Raw genomic sequence first — 22,242 nt, 5'->3', positions numbered from 1 at the left:
TTTACTGTGATAAATGCAGTAGCGTGAGGCTCACAGCAGAGGGCGCAGCTGCTTCAGAGACCATGATGGTGCTGCAGGTTTCCTAGCAGCCTGTGAGTCACCAGCATCAGCAACACAGAGATACGCGCACAGCTTTATATATGTTTTGTTTCAGGAGGACACACAATCCAACACTCATTGCTGCCTGCTCTCAGATATAATTTTTTTTATTTATTTGAATACATTTGTTGGAAGGAAAAAGCAGCTGATCAAAAGCTTTTATTCTGTCTCCGCCACACGCCTGCTCGTTTCTTCCACATGTGTGTTACGCACTATATTATTTATTGCCTATACTTATTGATCACTTTGCTCCATGAGTGCATTCAATGATGTAACACCCATAAAAAAGTAAGTCAAATCCAGGGAGCATGCATTTGCACATGCAGGGGAATGTGGCCCGCTATCGATTCTCTGCGCATTTCTTCGGCTACAGTTGCTGGTTGTAAACACGATTTTATTAAATCCAGGAACAAGGGATGAGGTTTAGTATTTTGTGTCTCATTTATATTCCAGTACGTTTACACCAGTGATTGAATATGTACTGATTTTGTGATCCATTCTCATACAATTCCCCCACAGCTCCCACATCTATGTCCCTCTACATCTGAAACAGCGTAACACAGAGGATATTATCAATATTCTGCATTTACAGTTCCAGCTCTCTGCAAGGAGCTGATGTCACAGCCGATCAGCAAGCAGTGTGCCTTTTGTTTCTCCTTGCAGTGACAAAAGCACGACTGTAAAACGGGCACTTGTGGACTGAGCGGCAGCAAGGCTCTGCTCACCATGAAGGCAGCAGCACAAACAAAGAACCTGCGCAGAATGAATGCTTGTTTCGTTGTCCAGCAGCCAGAGGATTTTCAGTGCTCCTACACTCAGTCAGTCTGAGGGGTTTAGTCATTAGTCTTGGTTACTTGTGTACATGGAAAATCCCCAGACCCAGTTCTTTTACCGTCACCCCACATTATTCAAAGCCTGAAAAAGGGATGAAAGACAAGAAGCAAGAATCACATGTACCTGCACATGTATCTTCATGTCCGTCTACAAACTGCCCACTCTGTCCTCTGTAGCTGCTCCCCAGCTTAGAATAAGATTATATATCAGCTAATTTAGTATTAGTATTTGTTTGTCCCCTGATTGTTGCTGTCTCTCTGCTAGTGTTACTGTTGAACTGCTGTATGAAGCCATATGGACTGTAAATAATGATCCATTTACTCACAGAGTTTTGAGTTACTTGTACTTGTTTCATATGCCTGTGTGCTTTTACTCTGCTAGATTTAAGAGGCACGTACCGAGACTCTGAGATATAAGGGCCTAAATTTACACCGATTTCTGTTGGAAATATCCAAAATATTTTTTCAATATAATGGAACTTAACATTAAATCTGACTCACTTCTAACTATTCTTGGAATGCTGAAGGAATGAAGCAGGTAGCCCAACAACATGTTTGTGCTACAGCTGCTTACTACTAGCTTACTACTTTTATTTTTTATTTTGGAAAACCTTAAAAAAAAAGCATGGCTAACTGAGCTAACGGAGACTTTGAATTAAATTTATCCTGTTTGGATGTTAAATTATTCTCAAATTTTATAGCTTCTTTTCCACATGTTATACAGGAGCACTCGTCAAGTTAGAGAACTTGGAACAAGTTTTTCTCCACTTCACAGCTCTTATTTAACATGGGTTTTCTTGAACATTATCAGAACTAGAATTCAATCCATATTATTAAAATAATTCTTTTGGTATTCTTATTTTAACTCAAAGGTGAGAATCCCCCAGATGAAACAATGATGAAGCTTCTCACTTTTAAGTCTTATCATCCCATCATATTTGACTTTTCTAACAATTCTGCAGCGTTGAAGTTGCCACCTGAGGTTCCTGGTGGAAGTAAAATCAGACAACCCACTGAGTCTCAGCTCCTTCATCTGCATTGGGGACATTAGCTGGAGCGATCACATTCTACAGGACATACTTCGTCTGTGGAGCAATTTACAAACTGCTTGTATGAGAATGTTTACATCAACTGAGCATCTCATTTTAGGTTGATGTGCAGTTTTCTATTACAAATGCAGCAGAGCGGTGAAGAGAAAAATCTTAGGAGAAGTTGCAACTTGTAGAAACTTTAATGTCGACAAACAAAAGTGAGTAAGAGAGTTTTGCAAAAAGTCAAAACAAGCACAAAAAGTTTGAAGTTAATACGCAAATATCACGACAACCACTGAGAAAAACACAAAGAAATGTAACAGGGAACTTGCAAGCATGCAGAACTAATATTCTATTTTTAGTATATGCAAAAAAGGAGAATTTTTTTGTATATACAAAATGGTATTTACAACACATATGCTGCTAATATTTATGTAATGATCTCAAATACACAGGACTGAGATTTCCATGAGTTTATGAAAAATGCAACAACAGGCAATCGAGCAAAAGTTATTCTGTGTTTTCAGAACATTTCCAAATATATTTTATTTTTATTTAGACCCATGGAAGTCTTTGGTGGTGTATCGGGCTGAAAAAAGCTTGAAGTATAACTACAGCCTATACAGCTACCAATGAGATGACACTGACACATGGATCCTGTCCTTACAGATGGAAGCTGCGCTGGTGTTCATCTGACTGACAGTAAAAGCGCTCAGTCCTGAAGGTGAAAGTCTTCTTAACTCATCGTGATCATCTCATATTTGTCCTTCAGACTGCTGTCATCATCCTCTTCGTCTTCCTCGTCCTCCTCTTCTTCCTCCTGGGGCTTCTCGTGCTCGACGTGGGGGTGGTGCAGCTCAATGAACAGGTAGTATATGACGGCCGCGACCACTCCCCCCACCATCGGTCCCGCCACTGGGATCCACCACCAGTTGTCTGCGGTGCTGCGTGCAGAGAAAAGGGAAACAGGAAGGAAGAGTCAAAAACACCAGTGGGAGAAAAAAGAGGCAGCTGTTGATCGCCGGTGCCTCCATCGGATCATGCACAAGCATCGACTGCATCTGTCGAGCGCATGTGACACTATGTAACACGTGTCACCAGCACGGGCTCACTTCGATAAATAGCTCAATGAAAGATTTGAAGAGAGGCAGGGAGATATGTCTGTATTTACATTTTCATTTCACAGAATGTGTCCACATGTTTATAACTGCAAAATTATTTTGTAAGTAAGAGATCATCAAATAAAGTTACTACATAAGTGTACATTTAGTATGTGATGCATAGTTTCTTTGTATACATTAATGATCTATCCTTCAGAAGTTACATATTCCACGCATTTTAATAATAATACCACGTTTAGACTTTTTCACCTAATGGCCAAACTGCCCACCCATCATCATCATATAATCATCTATATGTGATTCGACTCCACCTACCTGAAGACCTCCATCCCCCATCCTGCCACAGCTGTGAACAGTCTGGGTCCCAGGTCTCTGGCTGGGTTCAGGGGGTAGCCACAGTTCAGCCCCATGGACACGCCGATGGCCATGATGATCAGGCCGATGGCCAGCGGCTCGACGCCTTTAGGAGCTCCGATGTTTCCGCCGTCGATGATAGCAAGAATGCACAAAACCAGCATACCTGTTCCCACCACCTTCGAGAGAGGAACAGCAAACCTCTGATTAATGGATGAGTTTGGCTGTGCAGCTTTGATAAACGCTGGTAACATCCCAATTACAATAATATACTACATGGAGCAGCAGTTTCCCAGTGACAGCTTTTACCCATCTGCCATCAGACTATTAAATTCACAACGCACATCATAATAAAGACATAAGCCATGGATACAGTCTAAACGCTGAGCACAACTCAGCTGTAGTTTTTATTTGATATATTAGATATATATTGTTTATATATTGTTTCTTTGTTTAATGTTCTATAACGCGGACCAGTGCACATATTAATATATTCATTAACTCATTTCATGTCATTTATTTGAGGGATTTTTGTGCAATTTGAAGTAACTAAGCTATTTGTTTACTTCACAGTCATATAATATGCCATCATGTGAATTTCTTCAAACTTCTATTATAAAATAACTATAATTTTCTAACTGAAAACATCTGAATACAAATTAATAAAACATGTCCAGTTAATGTGTATAGTGATCTGGGTGCATTTAAATCACATTTGCAACGTCTTAACTCTGATCCCTGTGCAGATGATTCACTCTGACTCAAATCGTACTTGACCTCTGAGCATGAGAATGAAAATAACATTTGCATAAACACAATCGCACTAAGCAGACTTATCGCAGCGCTTTACCTGCTGTGGTTTCCACCATCTTTGGAAACACAAGCAGACGTGTTAATTTTGTATTGCTGCAACAAATAAACAGACTGGAAATGGCGTTAAGTAAATGTGACCTTCTGCAGAGTACCAGGAAATGGACATTAGGGCCAAAAGTGAGCCGAAAAGGGGGTGTTCTCAGACTAAATAGGCCGATCGATTCTGCATTAGCCACATTGGCCAGACTTTACAGTATTTAGAGGCAGAAAGAGAGCGGAGGTCAGTGGTTCACCGCGACTAGAGCTTGCCTGATCAATGAAGCCGCCGAGGACTGACAGGTGTCTGCCGGGGTATGAGGCAAAAATGTGGCCCGTTGCATTGATACCCGTCACTGACAGAATCCCACTGGTGAAGTCCATGAAGGCATCTGTGAGGAGCACAAAGAGACATCTGACATAACTGCAACAAGTCACAGGGATCCATTTCTATCTTGTGCAGTCAAACCCAGGGTTAAAATATTCTCACAGCGGCAGCTGAGTGTTGTGCACTTAATCACTTCTTTACATAACACTTGTTATGGCTTTATATACATATGCAAAGGAGGCTTCACCATAGTATAATCCAAAGACTGCAGCAGCTCCTGCAAAAGCACCAAGAAACTGAGCGATGACGTAGAAAGGAAACTTCCAGATCTTCAGTTTGCCCAAAATTACCATGGCCAAAGACACAGCGGGGTTCACATGGCCCCCTGGGAGAGAGGACAAAGCACAGAGTAAAAGAGGGGTGCAGTGTGTGTGTGTGTGTATGTGTGGGTGGCTGGCATGATATCCTCTCCATCATTAGTGAGGCTGTCACATTTACAAGAGGCAACAGCAGGGGAGCAGCCCCCCAGGGCGGTTCACGGTTTGTTTTTTTAGAGGCAGAATAAAGGTCACTACCTCAAAAAAACAAAAAAGATTCTGTTGTTATTTTTAATAAGGCCAGGTAGTTTTTATATATATATATATATATATATATATATATATGAGAAACCTGCCTGTTATATCTCTTCATGAAATACTATGGGTGGGGGTTTGATTTAATTCAATTCAAACCCCTGCTCACATGAAGTAAGCATTCTCACTGGGACTGAGTCTGGTCTCTGCTATAGACAGATGAACGTAGCCTATGATCAATGCAGTTTGCAGGACATTTAGTGCCCAGGGTTATGTACGACCCCAGAGAGGCTGTGTTAATAAATCAATGGTCAGTACACATTTGGTGGATCTGGACAGAGAGCTGGCACCTTCCTGTTGATGCCGGAGCTGGGGGAGGTGGCACATGGCCGGACAGGAAGCCATAAAGATTTAATACTACAAGCTGCATGCCTCATGAGTATCAATGTTTTTATTACAGCAGCACGTACAAGAGAGTCGTGTCAGATTGTTTTATATGTTCTGGCAGAGACGGTTTGTATTGACTATAAATTAAGAGGTTAAGATAGAACGCTAAACAAACTTTTAACAACTACAATGTTAAAACTTTTTACTTTTGATTTTCTTCACAAGTGTGTCAGCTCTGCTGGCCATGCATAAATTAAGCAGAGCTAATCGGGGTCTTGCAGCCCATCTGAGGCCAACTTTATGTCAGCAGAAATAAAGAATTAACTAAATAAGAGCAACATTAAAAGCGGCATTTACCTGAAACTCCACCGGCCACATACGCTGCCATCATCAGGCCTACAGAGAAGCCGATGTGGACGGTGAGGGGTTCGCCCAGGGTGTTTCGACTGAGGACGGTCTGAGCGACGGAGCCGCAGCCAAACAGCTGACAAACAGAGAGGAACATATCATTAATCAAACTGAAATAAAGCAATCAAATCAGCTGAAGGAATTACAGGAACTTCTAAAGCGAGCAGATGCAATGTTTGATTTCTGAGAAAAAAAATAGTTTCATTCTAAAAGAAAAGAATACTTACAACCAAGACAAACGTTCCCAGGAATTCTGCCAGAAATTCCTTAAATATTCCATGTTTTAGAGCACAGTGTTGCCTCATGCTTCTCTTGTTTTGTACTTCCATGTATCGCCGTGCCAACAGATGTCAAAACTGTCAGGCGCTTTGAATCCCTGGAGCTCATTAGAGTCACATCTCCACCTCTGCACAGCCTCAGCCATTAAGAGCAGGCCATTGATCCATTCGTACAACTACCATTCTGACAGAGTTTCATAGCTGAGGGTTACCAGCAGACGAGTTTTGTGTTGTTTTTACATTTAAACTAAGCTTTCTCTCATTTTTTTGTTCAAAGTCAAAGTCTCAGACTGACAGAAATGTCACACAGCTGTATTTATTTCAGTGTCTGGAGGCGTATATACACTGGTGAATGTTGAAAAAAGCATTTTAGTGCATTTAGTTATTATCTTAAGAACGTTCACGCCACGTCATATTCATTAATACACCAACAGAATAAATTAGAGATTAAGAATAATCAAGTTGGTCTGATAATGCAGTTATAAATATCACCACAAGAGGTCAGCATTGGCAAGGTGCCATGCAGCTCAAGGTGGAAGTCACACCTGAGTTGTTAATGACATTTTACTCAATTGTGAAATGTTCACAGTGACATTAAATTCCAGATTGAATTCTTTTTAAGCGCGGGTCAGTCAGATCCCAGGTCGTCTAAGTCGTTCACATCGTCCTCTGCGACCTTAGTGACGGGAGTGGCCTTCTTCTTCCGCCTGTTGAAGCAAAAACATTAAATGATGGTGATGACGTGATTTAGTGCAGCGGCATGTTAAAGGCAGAGAGCGATCGATCACCTCATCTCATTCCGCACTGCACTCAGCTGGCTGTGAAGCTGCTCGTTGGCCTCCATCTGCTCATCCAGCTCTCTCTGCAACTTCTTTTTAGCGTGTTCCAGACGCTCGATCTCCTCCTCCGCCTCGTCCATCTGCCTCTTCGCCGTCTTTAGCCTCTGAGTCAGCTGCAGAGTTCGGGGAAAAACGAGATAAAGAATCACGAGTCGAGTCGCCTGCTGAAGAGAACATCGTAACAAGGTTTTATTCATGGTTAAAGATGTGTCGACCTGGTCCGTCTGGCTCTGCAGGTTGAGGCGCTCCTCGTCTCCCTGCATTTTCATCTCCTTCAGCTTGCGCTCCAGCCTGCGGTTCACTTGTTGTAAGTTGTTGTTGTCCCTGAGAGCAAAAGCAACAAGGGATCATGTGCCTGTTTTTTCCTCCAGCTTTGTGTAACTTAACACACTCCTAGTGTGCAGACCAGAGATGATTTTTCTTACAACCAAGTGATAAATGGGTCCACCACTCACTGAGAGCCAGGACCAAGAATCTGAGTTTCTGTAGTTGCACTGATCCATACAGCCTTAATCCATATTAATGTCTAAAACTGATGAGAAGTTGTTAAAGTAAGGTCACTTTTTGCTGTGTGTTTGCTCACTTCTCTTCTCCTTGCAACCTCTCCTCCAGCTCCTGGATGCGGATGTTGAGCTTGGAGACGAGTGAGTCCTGGTTGCTCTTCTGTGAACCTTCCAGATGAGCCACTCTGCTTTTAAGGTCCTTATTCTGCCAGAGAGAATACGATGAAGAATTTTAGCTTTTTAAAAAAAAAAAAAAAATCTGTAATAGCAACATGAAGCAGTAGTTTCTCAGGGTGGTCGCAGTTTTGTTTGCTTCTTGCACAAGAATGTAAGAGCTTGAGGTTGTTATTCCACGGATCCAAAGGGGGGAGGCAATGGTCTATTAAACAAAGTAGGAAAAAACAAGCTTTGCAAAACTTTGCACAGTTGTTAACCCTCAAGCATGTAAGCAATACAGTTTGGTGAGCAATGCTGAGAGTAAGCTGAACCTTTTTGTATCTTTACAAGAAATTTAAAAAAAAAACTCTGCAGGGCACCTTTGAGCAGGTTTCCATTAACACCATTAACATCAATGCTGATATTGAACATGAATCTTACAATTTGAACGCCATGCTGATTTTATTCCACATGCATTTACATGAGTATTTCACTTGATTTTGGTTATTATTTAAAAGCAAAAGCTTAAAAGAGCTGAGTATCTAACTTGGATCTTAACCCTCATTTTTCAGCAGCAGTCTCTTGCATCACATTGACTCCACCTTAAGATTTTTTTTTCTCCAGAAATGATTTCACTCTGTTTAGCTGTCTGGTGTTGGGGGGTTAGGGATAATTACCTGCCTCTCCAGGCTTATCTTATCGCACTCCAGATCCTGCCTGGCAGATCTCTCCTGCATCAGTTCATTCCGCATCTGATCCATCTGTTAATGCAGAGAGAAACATAGTTTTTATTATCCATTATACATGTACTGCATAACATCGCACATAAGAAATACAGCTGGGACATATGGACACTGAACTACTAATTTATTATTTGCTGAGCTTGTACTTCATATGTTTTCCCCCTGAAAGTAGACTTTTACTTATTTTCTCTAAACACTCAGTTTGAGGTGTTTTTTTCCCTGTTGGTTCAATGTGACGTCAAAGAAATTGATATTCTTGCTTAGAGACACAAAGGCATCTCAGATGCACAGAGTTGCCCGGAGGCTGTGAGGACAGACGCATCTACCTCCTACCGTTCAAACGTTTTGTTTGTGATGGGCAGCCAATCAGAGGAAAGTTCGCTTAAAGAGAGGAGGACAAAGTATAAATTGCAGGGTAACCTTTGAATAATGCAAGAAACATTGATTTAAAAGGAATATAAGGCACTAGAAATGTGCACAAGGGTTCTCCTTTAACACTAAACCTCACAACTTGCTTTCCGTTCACATGCATTCTCTTCAATACTGACTGCAAACAAGACCATGTGTTATTACAAACTTTCAGTTTAAATAAAAGGTTTCCATAAAAACAGAGGAAATTCAGTCCGGTCTGAGCGGACACATCAGATCTAAAGGCTCTCCTCACTAATAACATCCAGAGGCCCAGAGGAGGGAGTGTGAATACTTGCTCACAATAGTTAGCTGTTTTTTGGGGGAGCAGGGAGTGGGGGTGGGGGGCTTAGTAGTTTAACCAAAAGAGCATTTTGTGTCACCTACTGTGTACTACTTTGCTCCCCTAAACGTAGGCCAGCATTAAAAGCACACTGAAGATGAGGAAGCGGTGAAGAAGCATGATTAATGACCAGACGAAACAACAAAACAAACTTGTTTTACGCGCAGCTCAGAAACATCAGCAGCTTTGGGTGTTTGCAGAGAAATCTGAGCTCTCAGCTCAACATCTGTTTATGATCAAAACAGAGCTGAGGGCCCAAAATTGAGACAGGCAATAAATCTATCACTGGTAGGTTGTTGTTTTTGTGGAGGGAAATTCATGAGCATTAGAAAAATGCAAAATGTGAGCTTCATCTGGAAAAAAAAACACACACACAAAAAAACAGCAAAGACAACAAGGGAGTAAACCTGCCTGCTCCTTGGTTTTGTCTAATCGCTCCATCAAGCGGTCAGCACTGCCGCGCTCATCACAAAGGTCTTCTTCCAGGTGGCTGATGCGCTCCTGAGAGGAGAGGAAATGAATGAAAAGATGCTTCAAACCATCATCGACTTCATTTAAATTGCACGCTGGAAGCACAGGGGACATGAGATATTTATCTCTGGAGAATGTGGTTAGAAAGCTGACTCAGATTAGACGAGGGTATTGGGTAACATTATACAAGGAAGCCTTCAGGAAAAATGCACAAAAAAACCCGCTTTGCTATTATGTTAAACTCTGCTTGCGTTAGCAGTGGATGTGTGTGTGTGGGGGGTGGGGGTAGGTAGAAGAAGGTTTCTGAGAACGGTCGGACAGGTCTGATAACTTTCAACAGTAAATACGCTCTTCCTCGGTTGATACAAAGTGTCAACAGTGCGCACGCTGGTATCACTGTGTAATGTTTTTGCATCGGCAAGACAAACAGGGCTGAGCTGCGACACGCTGTTTCCAGTGAACTTCTCCTCACCCAGAGCAGGTACAGGTGACAGTGCAAATACACGCAGAGGAACAGGTAAACATTACGTGTGTGACTGCGCGCTCTTACACGTGTTATAGCTGGGAATATTACTGTTGCCATCTAACCATGTGGGTAGATTTTCATCTTTAAGCTTAAACTGGAGGATTAGATCTACAGTGAACTCTGAGATACTTTTGTATTACTTGGTTTTATTAATGCAGCCACACAAATTTTAGTAAAAAGTCTCGCTCCAGGTCTGTATAAACAAGAGGCAAGCACCTGGAAAAGACAGTTTAACAATGCTTCATTTTAACCTTTCCCTTTCTGCACCCATAGGGATGTAGGTAAATGAGCAGACACTGTAAGACAGACACTTAAGTGATTACAGGATTGTTTTTCCATCTGCAGTCATTTTTTTCTCTAATTCTGCCCTGGGAACCTCAGCACCTTTCCCCTCATATCTGGAAACTCTGGTGTGGAAAGAGCAACAGCAAGAACAGTAAAGAACACTGCAGACATAAATAACAGCAGGCAGCCCACTGAATGAGTTAGAAATAACAGGAAAAGGAGGGGGTGGGCAATAGGTGGGTTGCAAAGTGGCTTGCACGGGCAGCAGAACAGTATCCAGACTAAAACAACTTAAATACTGTGACTATATGAAATTCTATTACGGATGATAACAGCTGACTAAAAGGACTTCCACTCCTTGGCTAGTTTGGAGATACAATTAAGCTCAATTTGTTACAATGTTTAATGTAAAATATTTTTAACAAATAATTATATTAACTAAGGTGAAATAAAGGCTACGTCCACACTAGCCCGGATAGAGTTGTGCGTCTACATTGAAACGGCCGAAAACACTTACGTTCCAGTACTGCGCATGCGTGAAACGCAAGACGATTCGGCCTGCCTGATTTCTGTCTGCCGCATATTTACTTTCCGGCTCTTTGAAAGGTCAAGTTTTTAAATGGATTACCGATGAGGTGGACTTGTTGCTGCGAGTAACACAAAAGTACAAAGTTGCAAAAGCGAGTGAGAATTAACAAATTTGAAGAAAAGCTATCTGAAGCATGTACAAACTGATATTTATCTTTAATAGGGCTGTCGAAATTGAGAGCAAACAAAACAACTGCTGCCCTCTAGTGATGGGATTTCCGGCTCTTTTTAGAGATCCGGCTCTTTCGGTTCGGCTCACTAAAAAGAGCCGGCTCTTTCGGCTCCGAACCGGCTCTTCAGGTTGTTTTGTTGCTTTAATTAATTTATTATTAACAATAATATAAAATTATGCACAAAAGGAATTACTAACATAAAAACAAGTGGTTTTATTTATATATGTTTATATATAAATATATGCGGTGGCCCCTAGAGACAAAACACGTACAAACTCCAAAACACATTTCTAGCATGAACTGAACTTCCAAAGTCGAGCTACTAGATCACTTAAATTACACAATTGAAAGCATGTGTGTATTGTTTGTGTATTTATACACAGGCACTCATATATATATTCAAATAATTTAAAAAAAGTTCATTTACCTGTTATTACCACACACCAAATCCGGTCGTTGGTACTTGCTGGCTTGTGTAGCCACAAGATAACAAAGGCTCAACACTGCGCCCAGCATCCTGGAGCACTTCTGTTGTCTTTTGTACGTGTTTTGAGTTTTTATGTGCTTCTGAGTTTTTATGTGCTTCTGAGTTTTTACGTGCTTCGGAGTTTGTACGTGTTTTTACGTGTTTTGGAGTTTTTACGTGTTTTGGAGTTTGTACATGCTTCAGAGTTCGTACGTGATTTGAAGTTTGTATGTGCTTTGTCTCTAGGGGCCACCGTAAATATACTTTTATTTATTCACTCCACATAAAATGTAATAAATAAATCATATAATACAAAAATCAACTATTCACATTTCAAGTTTTAACTATTTAAATTTTCAGCTTTTTCCTTTCACAAATTTAAAGTGAAAAGAACACAAAACACTGCAAACCACAACACAATTAAATATAAATTATAATATGAAAACTAAAAGAACATGCATATTCTCTGTCATATGGACCTGCATGAATAAACTTTCTCAATCCTTTATCATCTGCAACCGAAAATAGTTGTGGATGATTACTATACCTTTCTAATGTTGTTGTCCCTGCCTCTCTTTCTCTCTCTCTGGCTCTGTTCCTGTGCTACTGAGTGTAACTACCGCCCCTCCCCCCTCTGCCCAGCATAAAGCACAAGGCTCGCGTGCAGAGTGAAGCGGAAAAAAAGTGCGAGAGAGAGGCTGAGAGAAAGAAAAAAAAAAAAAAAAACCCACGTGACGGCTCGCGATAAGGAGCCGGCTCGCGTCGTTCACGTCAAAGAGCCGGCTCTAAGAGCCATTTCGTTCGCGAACGACCCATCACTACTGCCCTCCGCTATCTTTGTTTAATTGGTCACATGACTGCATCACATGACTAAAATGCGTCATTGTTTTCCAAGGTCTCATTTTTCGCTGTCCACACTGCGACGCGAAAGCACCGTCTTCAAATTTATTCATTTTCAAAACGCCTTGTAGACGGGAGGCCAAAACGGAGAGAAAACGATGCGTTTTCAAATGAAAGCGCATTAGTGTGGAAGTAGCCAAAGTGTTACCAACAGTCTTGTGTTCACTTGGGCTATGTCCACACGTACCCGGGTATTTTTGAAAACGCAGATTTTTCTATGCGTTTGCACCTTTCGTCCACACGTGAACGGCGTTTTTTGTCACTGAAAACGGAGATTTTAAAAAACTCCGGCCAGGGTGGATATTTTCTAAAACTCCGTTTTTGCATTTACGTGTGGACAAACGCAGCGTCAAAGATGTGCGCCTTTTCTGACGTCACAGTGTGCGCCACGTTATTGTTTCGGTGAAATGAATTTCTACAATACTGTTAATTGTAGTCTCTGCAGTGTTTAAATGCTTACATATACACACACAGTTACTGTCCCTCCACACATACGACTCGGTTCTGCTTCTATGCCCCAGCTTTGTTTACTTTTTCCCACCGAGGCTTCTAGACTTCTGATTGGCCAACATTTCTACACGGTTAGGAATATAGTGCCACCTGCTGCTTTGGCATGTTCCTAGCAGCGTTTTCCTTCATTTCTGCCTTTACGTGTGGACGGGATTATTTTTTAAAACGAAAACGGAAAATTTCCGTTTTCAAAAATACCCGTGTACGTGTGGACGGAGTAAAATAAAATAAAAAATGGGGTAGGAACAGGTTATTTTGTTTCTGTTACCATCCGAATGTAATTATATTGTTTCAGAAGGTAAACCATCAATCCATCCATATGTTTTTGCTTATCCAATAAAATGACACAGGAGGTGCTGGAGCCTATCTCAGCCACCATGGGGTGAGAAGCGGGGTACACCCTGGACACGTTAACAGTCTGTCACAGGACTAACACAGAGAGACAGGAAACTATTCAAATTCACCAGTTAACCAGGCCCCTAAAAATGCATGCCTTTGGAAAACCAGAAAACATGCAAACTCCACACCGAAAAGCCTGATGGAGCAATTGAACCCACAACCTTCTTGCTGTGAGGTAACAGTGGTAACCACCGCTGCATTTTGAGTTTGACAAGCTGGAGGTTCAGAGATGTTTTTACCTCCATGAGTTTGACCTGGCGCTCTCGCTCGTCCATCGCGGCAACATTCCTCTCCTCCAGCTCCTCCACCTTCTGCTCCAGCTGCCGGCCCCTCAGCTGGGCCTCCTGCTGCTCCCTGCGACACCTCCGCAGATCCTCCTCCAGAGGAAACAGCTGAACAAGAAAACAGCTCAAAGGTTAAACACAAAGCAACATGCAATGTCCGGTGCTGAGCAGTAAAGCAGACACTTCTACAGACAACACATAATCCGTAGAGTCTGACCACTTTTATTCAAAATCATACAAAACGTGCATGTTCTCATACTCTTATTTTTCTTTTGGTGACTAAGACTAATTCATGCTGATGAATCAGGGAGACGGTGAGCACCACACCTCTTCCTGCAGTTTTTTGGCTGCCTGTCTGGATTTCTCCAGCTCTGCTCCCTTTTCCTGCAGCTGTCTCCGCAGCTCGGCCAAGTCCCTCTGACTCTTTTCTTTGGCCTCATCGACCTGGTTCTGAAGCACATCTGTGGACGCCTCACACTCCTCTATGATGCCATTCATCTACCCGTGCAGATAAACAAAGAGCTCAGATAAGCGAGACATAGGAGATGAAAGAAGTTATGCAAGCACGAGACTTAACAGCTGTTTCTGGTGATCTCATGGCTTCAGGGTTAAGATAGCAGACTTTCAGGCCTCATTTGGCTCCAAGAACACATAGAATTTTTTTGGAAGGCCTTAAAAGAATAGTTTATGTCCCCCTCTCACCTTCCTCTGCAGTTGCTCCATGGCCCTGTCCTGCAGCCTTCTCTCATCTTCCAGCTCAGTTTTTGTCTTCCACAGCTCCTCCACTTGCTTCTTCTCCTCCCTGAGCTTCTCTTTCAGGTCTCTGTGCTCATGGTTCAATTTGGCTAGTTTACCCTGTCAGAAGAAAACCCAGAGTAAAGAATTCATTTCAAGAGCATAGCTATGATGCTCATGAAATAATATGATATAGTAGACATGATGAAGTGTGCTCCATTTTTCTCCCGCTCAACCTTATTTCCTTGATACCTGCACGTCTTCCAAGCGAGTGAGCAGCGACTTGTTAGACTGACACATCTCTTCTTCATTCCTCCTCACATCGTCCAGCATTTCCTCAACCTGTTGCTTTTCCCTCTGAAACGGCATGAAGCAAAAGAAAACTGAACAAACTGAAAATTTGACATTTATCTCCCTACATTTGCACCCCTTTCCTCACCTCAAGCTGCTTTGATCTCTGCTCCAACTGTCTTTCTGTGGTTTTGTACTCCTGGATCACCTGATTCAGCTGCTCCAACTTGTTGTTAAGCTCTTGCACCTTCCCTCTCAGCTGATCTCTCTCCTGGCTCAGCTCCTTCAGTTGCACCTTAGCTGCACCGCTCTCCTCCTCCGCCTCGAGCTTCTTCTGGCAGAGCAGAGCATTGCTCTGAGAGACAGGGCGAAAGCAAAGTGTGAGATCAACATCGAAATATGACGTGACACAGGGGTGTGATAGATCAGAGCAAATGGAGGTATGTTTCCTGGTACCTCTTTAACCAGCTCCAAGTGCCCGAGCAGCTTCTGAAGCTCCTGTTCGTGCTCCTCCTTCAGAGCAGAGGTGTATATATCCTGAGTCTCCACCTCCTCTTTAAGTGCTCCCTTCAGGGCACTGAGCTCCCTCTCTCTGCGATGCAGCAAGTCCTCCTGCTCTTCCTTCACCTGTAGCATCTCCTGAAATTCTGCATGCAGCTGGGATAAATCCTGTCAAATTCACCATCACAAATATATATTTAAGGGAAAAAGCTGCTTTACATCTGCTATATTTTGGCTCGCGGGCTTTCATTTACCTGCAGAAGGACTTCTTTCTCTTCATTTATCACCTCTGCTTTCTTTGCTCGGTCCAGCTCGTCGTGCATCTCTGAGAGCTGCTGCTGAAGGTCCTGCATCTCTGCTTTAGCTCTCTCTTTCTCAGCCTTCATTTGAGCCACCCTGGCAACATACGAGAACAGATTCATATTTCATATCAAAGACAGGAGCTCGCTTATTCTCCTTAAATGCTGCAAAAAGCTGCTTAACTGGAATAGACTGAAAAACAGGAATCTTCACTTTTGAAACAAACTACCACTAAACCAAAAGTGTATTCAACTAACTGCTTTCAGTTCAATGCCCTTCATCCAATCATACATCAGAGTGCACTCAAGTGACCAGAGAGCATGAGCAGAGGCTTACACGAAGACCCTGAAAAACAGCATTGAGTTAAAGTTCTGTATCTCAGGATTTCATTAAAATAATGTTGTTGAGTTTTTTTCCAGTGGGAAAAATACTAATTTGTCTTTTTGCTTAGTTTAGAAGATCAAAAGCACTTTGTAATATGGCAGCAGTACTAGTTCCGTCAAAAAGCAACAAATCCTCCAGATCAGCAGGCTGTGCAGTATCATTTTTATTTTAAAATGCACGTGCTGGGCTCTTTCATGACCAGTAGCACTTGGACTTGGACCTGACCATTTAAATCCCAACAGTCGGTTTGTATATGGAGTGCTTCACCTAAACTGCAGAAACATGACACATTCAGGCTTGGCGAGTCTAGTTTGACTTTAGTGTCAGATGGCTGCCCCGCCCTGAGCCTGGTTCTGCAGGAGGTTTCTTCCTTTTAAAGGGGTGTTCTTCCTTCCCACTGTTGCCAAGTGCTTGCTGTTAGGGGGCTGACTGATTATTGTGTCTTCACCTTACAATATAAAGTGCACTAAGGCATTTGTTGTGATTTGGCACTAAATAATTAAAACCAAATTAAACTGAATCACTAGGCAGAGCTTTACTTTAAAGCTTTGGTGAATGACCTGAAGGTCACAGCCTTACTCCTCTTTGGTAAACTGAAGTTCTGCCTCAACTTCTCCCAGCTTGTCCCTGAGTTGGCTGAGCTCAGCTTGGCTTTTTATCAGCTCTTCCTGAAGTTTCTTCTTCTCTGTCCTCGCCTTCTCACAGGCTTTGGCTAAAGTCATTTCATTCTGCAGGAAAAGAACAACAACAGACAGGGACATTGTCAGTCACAGGAAGAGGAAGTGAGCTGTTTGGAGGTGACTCAGCAGGATGGGGCTACACTACACCTTCATCTCAGCGTCTAGTCTTTGCCTCAGTTCCGACACTTCTTTCTCCAGCTCTGCCTGTTTCTCCCGCAGGAGCTTTATCGCCTCTTCGTAGTCCTAAAAGCAAAACATTGCAATAATATAAGCAGTTTCAGACAAACACAATAAATCACATTGGAGAGTGAGCTGCCCTGACGAACATCTCATGCCAACACTGACTTTCTCCTCCTGCTCCACATTGGCAGCAGTTCTCCATTTGAGCTTGTTGATCCTCCGAAAGAGCAGGTGGACCTTTCTATGGGTGGTGGAGTCGTCATCAGTCGTTCTGGGCAGCAAGAAAAAATATTTAGCAAACACAGTAACAACACCGATGAAAAGATGAAACTTGATCTGGTTGCGGCAGGGCAGGACCTCCTCTGAGCGTGATGTCAAGTAGCTTTGGTATGCAGAAATAAAACATTGTTCACTTGACCTCTCTTAGGGGTACAACACATAATTCAGCATTTTTTTGTAAATAAATTGCACCAAACAGGCACTGGTAGATGTTTCAAACTTTCCAAGTGCAGCAGATATTTTATCAGTAAAAACATGGTCGTGCTCTACATTCCTGACTTGAGAACACACATCTGGAGCAGCTCCCCGTATCAGACTGCACTGCCTGATCTCAACCACACACTCACCACTAGACCAACAGGGAGTACTGAATATACTATTATGAAAAATGAGACAATGTTATACACAACAAATATAACTTGTTTTTGTTCGATTGGTTTTTTATTGGAAATTAGGTTGAAAACAGGAAACAAAACTTGTTTATTAAGATAGTTTAGAGTAACAGCAGAGCCGTTATGGAAGATATTACATATTTTAGATGGAGCCTAGACAACTGCCCCCATCACCCGGACCACTTGCTTATCTGATCTCAAGCTCAAACAAGCTGTTTCTCATGGAAAATGTATAGATAAAGTCTACATCCTTCAGAGTTTATGATTTATAAGTATTGTATGTACTGTTTGTGCAATGTTAACCATGTTGCCAGATCGTCTGTAAAGCACAAACATCTCCACCGCACGTGTTCACATTAGTGCACAACTCCTCTATTTTGAGTCTGATATACGGATATACTGGTAAGGAAGTATGTGGGGCATTGCAGGTGAGGTGTGGATGAGCAGGGGGGGGAATATAGAATGAGACCAAGTCAATTAAATTGTTTTTTAAGGAAAAAGAAAAAAGGGGAAACTATATTATACTTTTATTTCAGTAAAATTCCTTTGTTATTGCTAATAATTTATTTTAAAAAGGGTCTAAATCTCACAACAGGTCATATCCTGTTTGCTAGACTTCAGAGAGCTAATAATGTGACAGCCTATAAAGTAATCCAGAACACTGTCATCTGACATTTCTAAACTTTTGCTTTTGTGCACTTTAAACAAACAAAATTGAAAACGCTGAACTTTAGAGGTGCCGGTCACTGTTCTTTGTAACTGTTTGCACAAAGCCTTGCTCGCTGCTCCTCCAAGTTTACAGTGTGTGCTTAAACGCTAACAATACAAATCAAGCTGCCTTTCCTGTTGGAGTCTCTTATTTAAGGTATAGGCAAACACCGTAATTCAACCCATTTGCAAGAAATCAAATATATGCTCTATAGTTCCTAAAATGTCTGTTTGCCCCTTTAAAGTAAAGTGCCGAAAGCTTGGGGGGACTTACCCAGCCTTCAGGTAAGTGAACAGCATTTGTTTCGTCGTGTCTTCGGCTGGATCTACTGAGAGCTCTTGCTGTCCTTTCAGAAGATCGGGAGTGACCTGATTAGGGAACATACGGCAAATAAATCTGATCTTTCAAATGACAACTTTGCCCTAAAACAAAAGCCTGTACCTGTGCATCTCTTTCATCAGATTCATCAGCCCGGTCACCGCTTGATGCTTTCTCTGCTCTGTGAAGCCCTTTGGTGGTCGTATCTTTGTTGCTTGGTGGCTTTAAGTTGACTTCTCCACTGAGGAGTCGAGCCCTGGCCGATCCAGGAGGGTACATCCCGCCCTTCAGAGACGAGTTCCTGCTAGCTGAAGGGGAGGGCGAGGAGGATTCAGAGGTTCGACTGCTGTCCACGCTGCGTGACCGACGACACTCCTCGAGGTTCAGCCTGTTCCTCGGGCCTCTTCCCCTCCGTTGGTTGCTGTTAAACTGGCTTATTAGTTTCCCTACAGAAATGATGGAGTCGGTCTCCACTAAGTTTGGGGACCTTGGAGAAATTTGTCCACCAGATGGAGGCGCCTTGTTCTGGGTCAACTCAGCAGGGTCTTCTCCTGGGCCCTCAGCAGGCAGAGGGATCCTGGGTTTGGTCACGTTGGTAGTCGGTTTGTTTGAGGCTGTTTGTGAAGGAAACCCCGGGCTCAGTTTATTATTTTCAGGGCTGTAGGATCTCATGATCTCTGGGCGTTTCTGATAATTAAACACGGGGGAGTTAACCATCTTCTGTGGCTCAGGTGATAGCTGTCTGTCATCCATGGACCTTCGCGCCATACCCGGGTTGTACCCTGCCTGGTGAGTGATGACAGAAACGTCCCTGTTGCTGTCCTGGCTTGAACTGTTCAGAACCACATAGGGTTGACCTTTAATCCCTTGAACCTGAATCCTCACTCCAAACGAGTTGTCCTGGCTGCCCCTGTGACTGTGCTCCAGCATGTAGCCCCTCTGTGTCCTGATGTCTGGAGAACCGCTCGGCCTGTGAGACTCCATCCCAACCCCTCTGGAGATAAACTGGTGGTAACACGCACAGACAGGTATGTTAAAAATGACACCAAGAGGGAGACTGCACGGGAGAGTGAATTGAAAACCGATGCTTCAGGTTGGTCAGGCCTTATCATCTGTTTACAAAACACTGGAGCAGGGTTGGAGCTTAAGAGGGAACGTAAGGACAGACATCGAAGGAGCTCCTCCCACAGCTGCACATAAAGACACAATAAATGGATGCTGGTGAGTGCCTGATATTGCTGTGCAATGAAAACAGCTCTTTCTGTGTGCTAATGACAGCGTACTATTGTACAGCCCGAGCTGAGCCAACTGCATGACGACTACAACTGGCTGAGGTGGAGAGGTCTCGTCATCCGCTCCGTCGTATGACACTTGAGGAAAATGTTTGTCAACAAACACACTACTGTGAGGCTGTAACACACAAACACAATAGAAGACAGTATGGTGTCTTCCTACGAGCCCCATCCTTAGCATGCTGCCACTCCAAATAACCCTCGAATGACCAACACTTTTACAGAAGTGACCCGGTGAGGTCATTTGTGACCCCAATATATTGTAGGCAATAATATATATATTTTTATTTCACTCTACATGGCTTTATTGTGCGTATATCTTTTCCTTTAACTATTCCAAAATGTGCTGATTTAGTTAACTATCAATGTTATGGAAAATAATCATGATAATAATAATAGTTTTAAGGGATTTATAAGCACCACAAAATCAGAAAAAAGAGAGAAACACATTAAAAATGTTCATTTTTCAGCCAGTCCAGCCTCAGTTCATTGCGATGTTTGAACTTAGACTAACTAAACAGTAACTTTCACCAATCACCTATCAGTCATAAACTACTTTTGGTTGCCAGGTTGTAGAAAAAACAGCACTCCGCTGCTTTGTCCTGTTAGTTTAAATTGACCAGCCCCCTTCAATTCCCCTTAAATCGACTGCTCAGCTGATGTTAAGTAAAAGTTAAATGACTTGGTTAAAAAAAAAAAAAAGACAGCAAATTGTCCCATTGGTGGGTTTTCTACAACCTGCCATGTTCATGCGTAATAAGAGCTTCTAACGTTTCATTGGGTCGTTCTTACTTTGTCATTCTAGGTACTTAACATGAACTCATTTGTCCTTGGATAGTACAGTATCTGCCACTCACACACTTTATCCGGATAAACTTTACTTCGCTACTTTAAAAAGGATACAAGAACTCTACCTGCTTCTGTTGTAAAAAGACCGCGACTTAATGAAAAGGTGTAGTAAAAAGTTGGAGTAACATCTTTAAACGCGCTGCTGATCACCGCAGATGGGGTATCTTTGAAGGATTGAGGTCGTTCGCGTTATTTAGAGCAGGTTTTGTTCTTAATCTCAAACTTACCGTATTGTGTGAGCGCTGACTTGTCCTCCTCCTCCTCCTCTGTCCGATCGGACTGTCCAGCCTCCACCCGCCGAGACATGATCAGCCCCGCTCAGAGAGGCGTTCACTGTCACACAGAAACATCATATGACTGCTGCTGCTGCTGCCTAGTGCTCGCTTTGAGGTAGGCTTATACATAAATCTATAATAATGATACGAAGAATTCCCTACATGTAATTGTATTAGTAGTTCTGCAGTTCTAAAGCACGTTTAGTTATTTCTGATTCATGATTATTTAGGATTCATATCCTTATAATACTTCCTCTTTTCTTTCTTTTCATGTATTTATTTATTTGTTTTTGAAAGGGTCGAAATATTTTAACTACAAATATTCGAGCTAAAAAATAAATAAATAAAGGCATGGGTAAAGGAGTTTTTTGGTTTTGTTTTGTTTTTTTTTATTGCAGGTGATTTTTTTTTTTTTTTTTACCTGGCAACTCACACAAAATCCAGATTTGATTTCAAAGAGGTCTTAAAGGAAGCTGCCTTGTTGATATTTGGCTAAAGTTCTTATTGTTTGTAAAACTGTATTAATTTATATTTGTGGCAACATTTGCAAATTCGTGGCATATGCAGTACTGTGCAAAAGTCTTGAGTGACTTTATAATTTACTTGGAAAATTGGGAGTAGGTGCAGCAGTTTATTCAAAAAACCAAAAAGCAAAGCAAAAACTGAGTTTGTGCAATTCAACACGTTTTGTTATGACCGCCTTTATTCTTCAACACAGTCTGAACTCTTAGACAAGTTTTCTTGTTATTCCTTTCAGTAGACTTCAGGAAAAGTTTTCCATGAAGGACATTCAAAGATGCCCAGCATCCCTAGCTGAAAGCCAAAACCATGACAGAGCCACCACCGTGTTTCACAGATGGCCGCAGACGCTCACTGTTGTACTTGTTTTTTGACCTCCTACATACATACCGAAGATTATTTAAATTTGGATTCATCACACTACGAGGCCTGATTTTAAATCCAGTTCTGGTGTAATTTGGCGTGCTGCAGACTTTCCGTCCTTGTTTCCTGCTTTTAATAGCCACCCTTCCACTGAGACCATTTCTGGCATGACTTTCAGATTCTTCTTCACTTGTCCAGTTTCCTCGCATTACTTAAAGACACACAGCACACCATGCCAAGATACACCAGCAAATAGTTCTTTGGTGCAAAAAGCTTCATCCCTGTCAAATTTTGCTTGGTAGTTTTCATAAATTCGAGAAA

The 22,242-nt window shown here is 42.2% G+C and overlaps 2 protein-coding genes across 3 annotated transcripts; both read right to left on the bottom strand.

The window, feature by feature from the left end:
* Positions 1 to 2,150: 2,150 nt before the first annotated feature.
* aqp9a (aquaporin 9a) lies at positions 2,151 to 6,479 on the bottom strand. Its single transcript, XM_085462090.1, has 6 exons — positions 6,210 to 6,479; positions 5,932 to 6,058; positions 4,863 to 5,000; positions 4,561 to 4,679; positions 3,400 to 3,617; positions 2,151 to 2,907 (listed from the first exon to the last, which is right to left on the bottom strand). The coding sequence occupies exons 1-6, from the start codon at positions 6,309 to 6,311 to the stop codon at positions 2,700 to 2,702; spliced, it is 912 nt and encodes a 303-aa protein (XP_085318216.1). The 5' UTR covers positions 6,312 to 6,479; the 3' UTR covers positions 2,151 to 2,699.
* A 77-nt stretch (positions 6,480 to 6,556) lies between these two features.
* LOC146704753 (cingulin-like protein 1) lies at positions 6,557 to 21,066 on the bottom strand. 2 transcript variants are annotated; one of them, XM_085462088.1, is made up of 19 exons: positions 20,992 to 21,066; positions 18,747 to 19,813; positions 18,579 to 18,673; positions 17,091 to 17,196; positions 16,893 to 16,988; positions 16,645 to 16,793; positions 15,636 to 15,777; positions 15,337 to 15,549; positions 15,029 to 15,235; positions 14,842 to 14,946; positions 14,557 to 14,709; positions 14,182 to 14,352; positions 13,810 to 13,962; positions 9,664 to 9,753; positions 8,436 to 8,519; positions 7,683 to 7,807; positions 7,315 to 7,423; positions 7,049 to 7,212; positions 6,557 to 6,967 (listed from the first exon to the last, which is right to left on the bottom strand). In XM_085462088.1, exons 2-19 carry the CDS (start codon positions 19,605 to 19,607, stop codon positions 6,889 to 6,891), a joined length of 3,102 nt encoding a protein of 1,033 aa, XP_085318214.1. In that variant the 5' UTR covers positions 19,608 to 19,813; positions 20,992 to 21,066; the 3' UTR covers positions 6,557 to 6,888. The 2 variants fall into 2 exon arrangements, with proteins under 2 accessions (XP_085318214.1, XP_085318215.1); XM_085462089.1 differs by having other exon boundaries at positions 18,747 to 19,628; positions 20,992 to 21,060.
* Between the last annotated feature and the right edge of the window lie 1,176 nt (positions 21,067 to 22,242).

Source organism: Copadichromis virginalis, linkage group LG7 (assembly GCF_057382275.1).
Source record: "Copadichromis virginalis isolate Kocher_CV1m ecotype Utaka linkage group LG7, C_Virginalis_male_GT1.1, whole genome shotgun sequence".
NCBI lineage: Eukaryota > Metazoa > Chordata > Actinopteri > Cichliformes > Cichlidae > Copadichromis > Copadichromis virginalis.
Note: the sequence above shows the minus strand (reverse complement) of the source record. Positions and strands in the feature narration are given on the sequence as shown.

Coding starts and splice junctions, on each gene's coding strand:
- LOC146704753 (XM_085462088.1), bottom strand. CDS start 19,607: ATGGAGTCTCACAGGCCGAGCGGTTCTCCAGACATCAGGACACAGAGG. Junction 15,778..16,644: donor CTTCAGTTTACCAAAGAGGA/GTAAGGCTGTGA, acceptor GTATGTTGCCAG/GGTGGCTCAAATGAAGGCTG. Junction 15,550..15,635: donor AGAAAGAAGTCCTTCTGCAG/GTAAATGAAAGC, acceptor TGAATTTGACAG/GATTTATCCCAGCTGCATGC.
- aqp9a (XM_085462090.1), bottom strand. CDS start 6,311: ATGGAAGTACAAAACAAGAGAAGCATGAGGCAACACTGTGCTCTAAAA. Junction 6,059..6,209: donor TGGGAACGTTTGTCTTGGTT/GTAAGTATTCTT, acceptor TCTGTTTGTCAG/CTGTTTGGCTGCGGCTCCGT. Junction 3,618..4,560: donor TCGGCGGCTTCATTGATCAG/GCAAGCTCTAGT, acceptor CCTCTCTCGAAG/GTGGTGGGAACAGGTATGCT.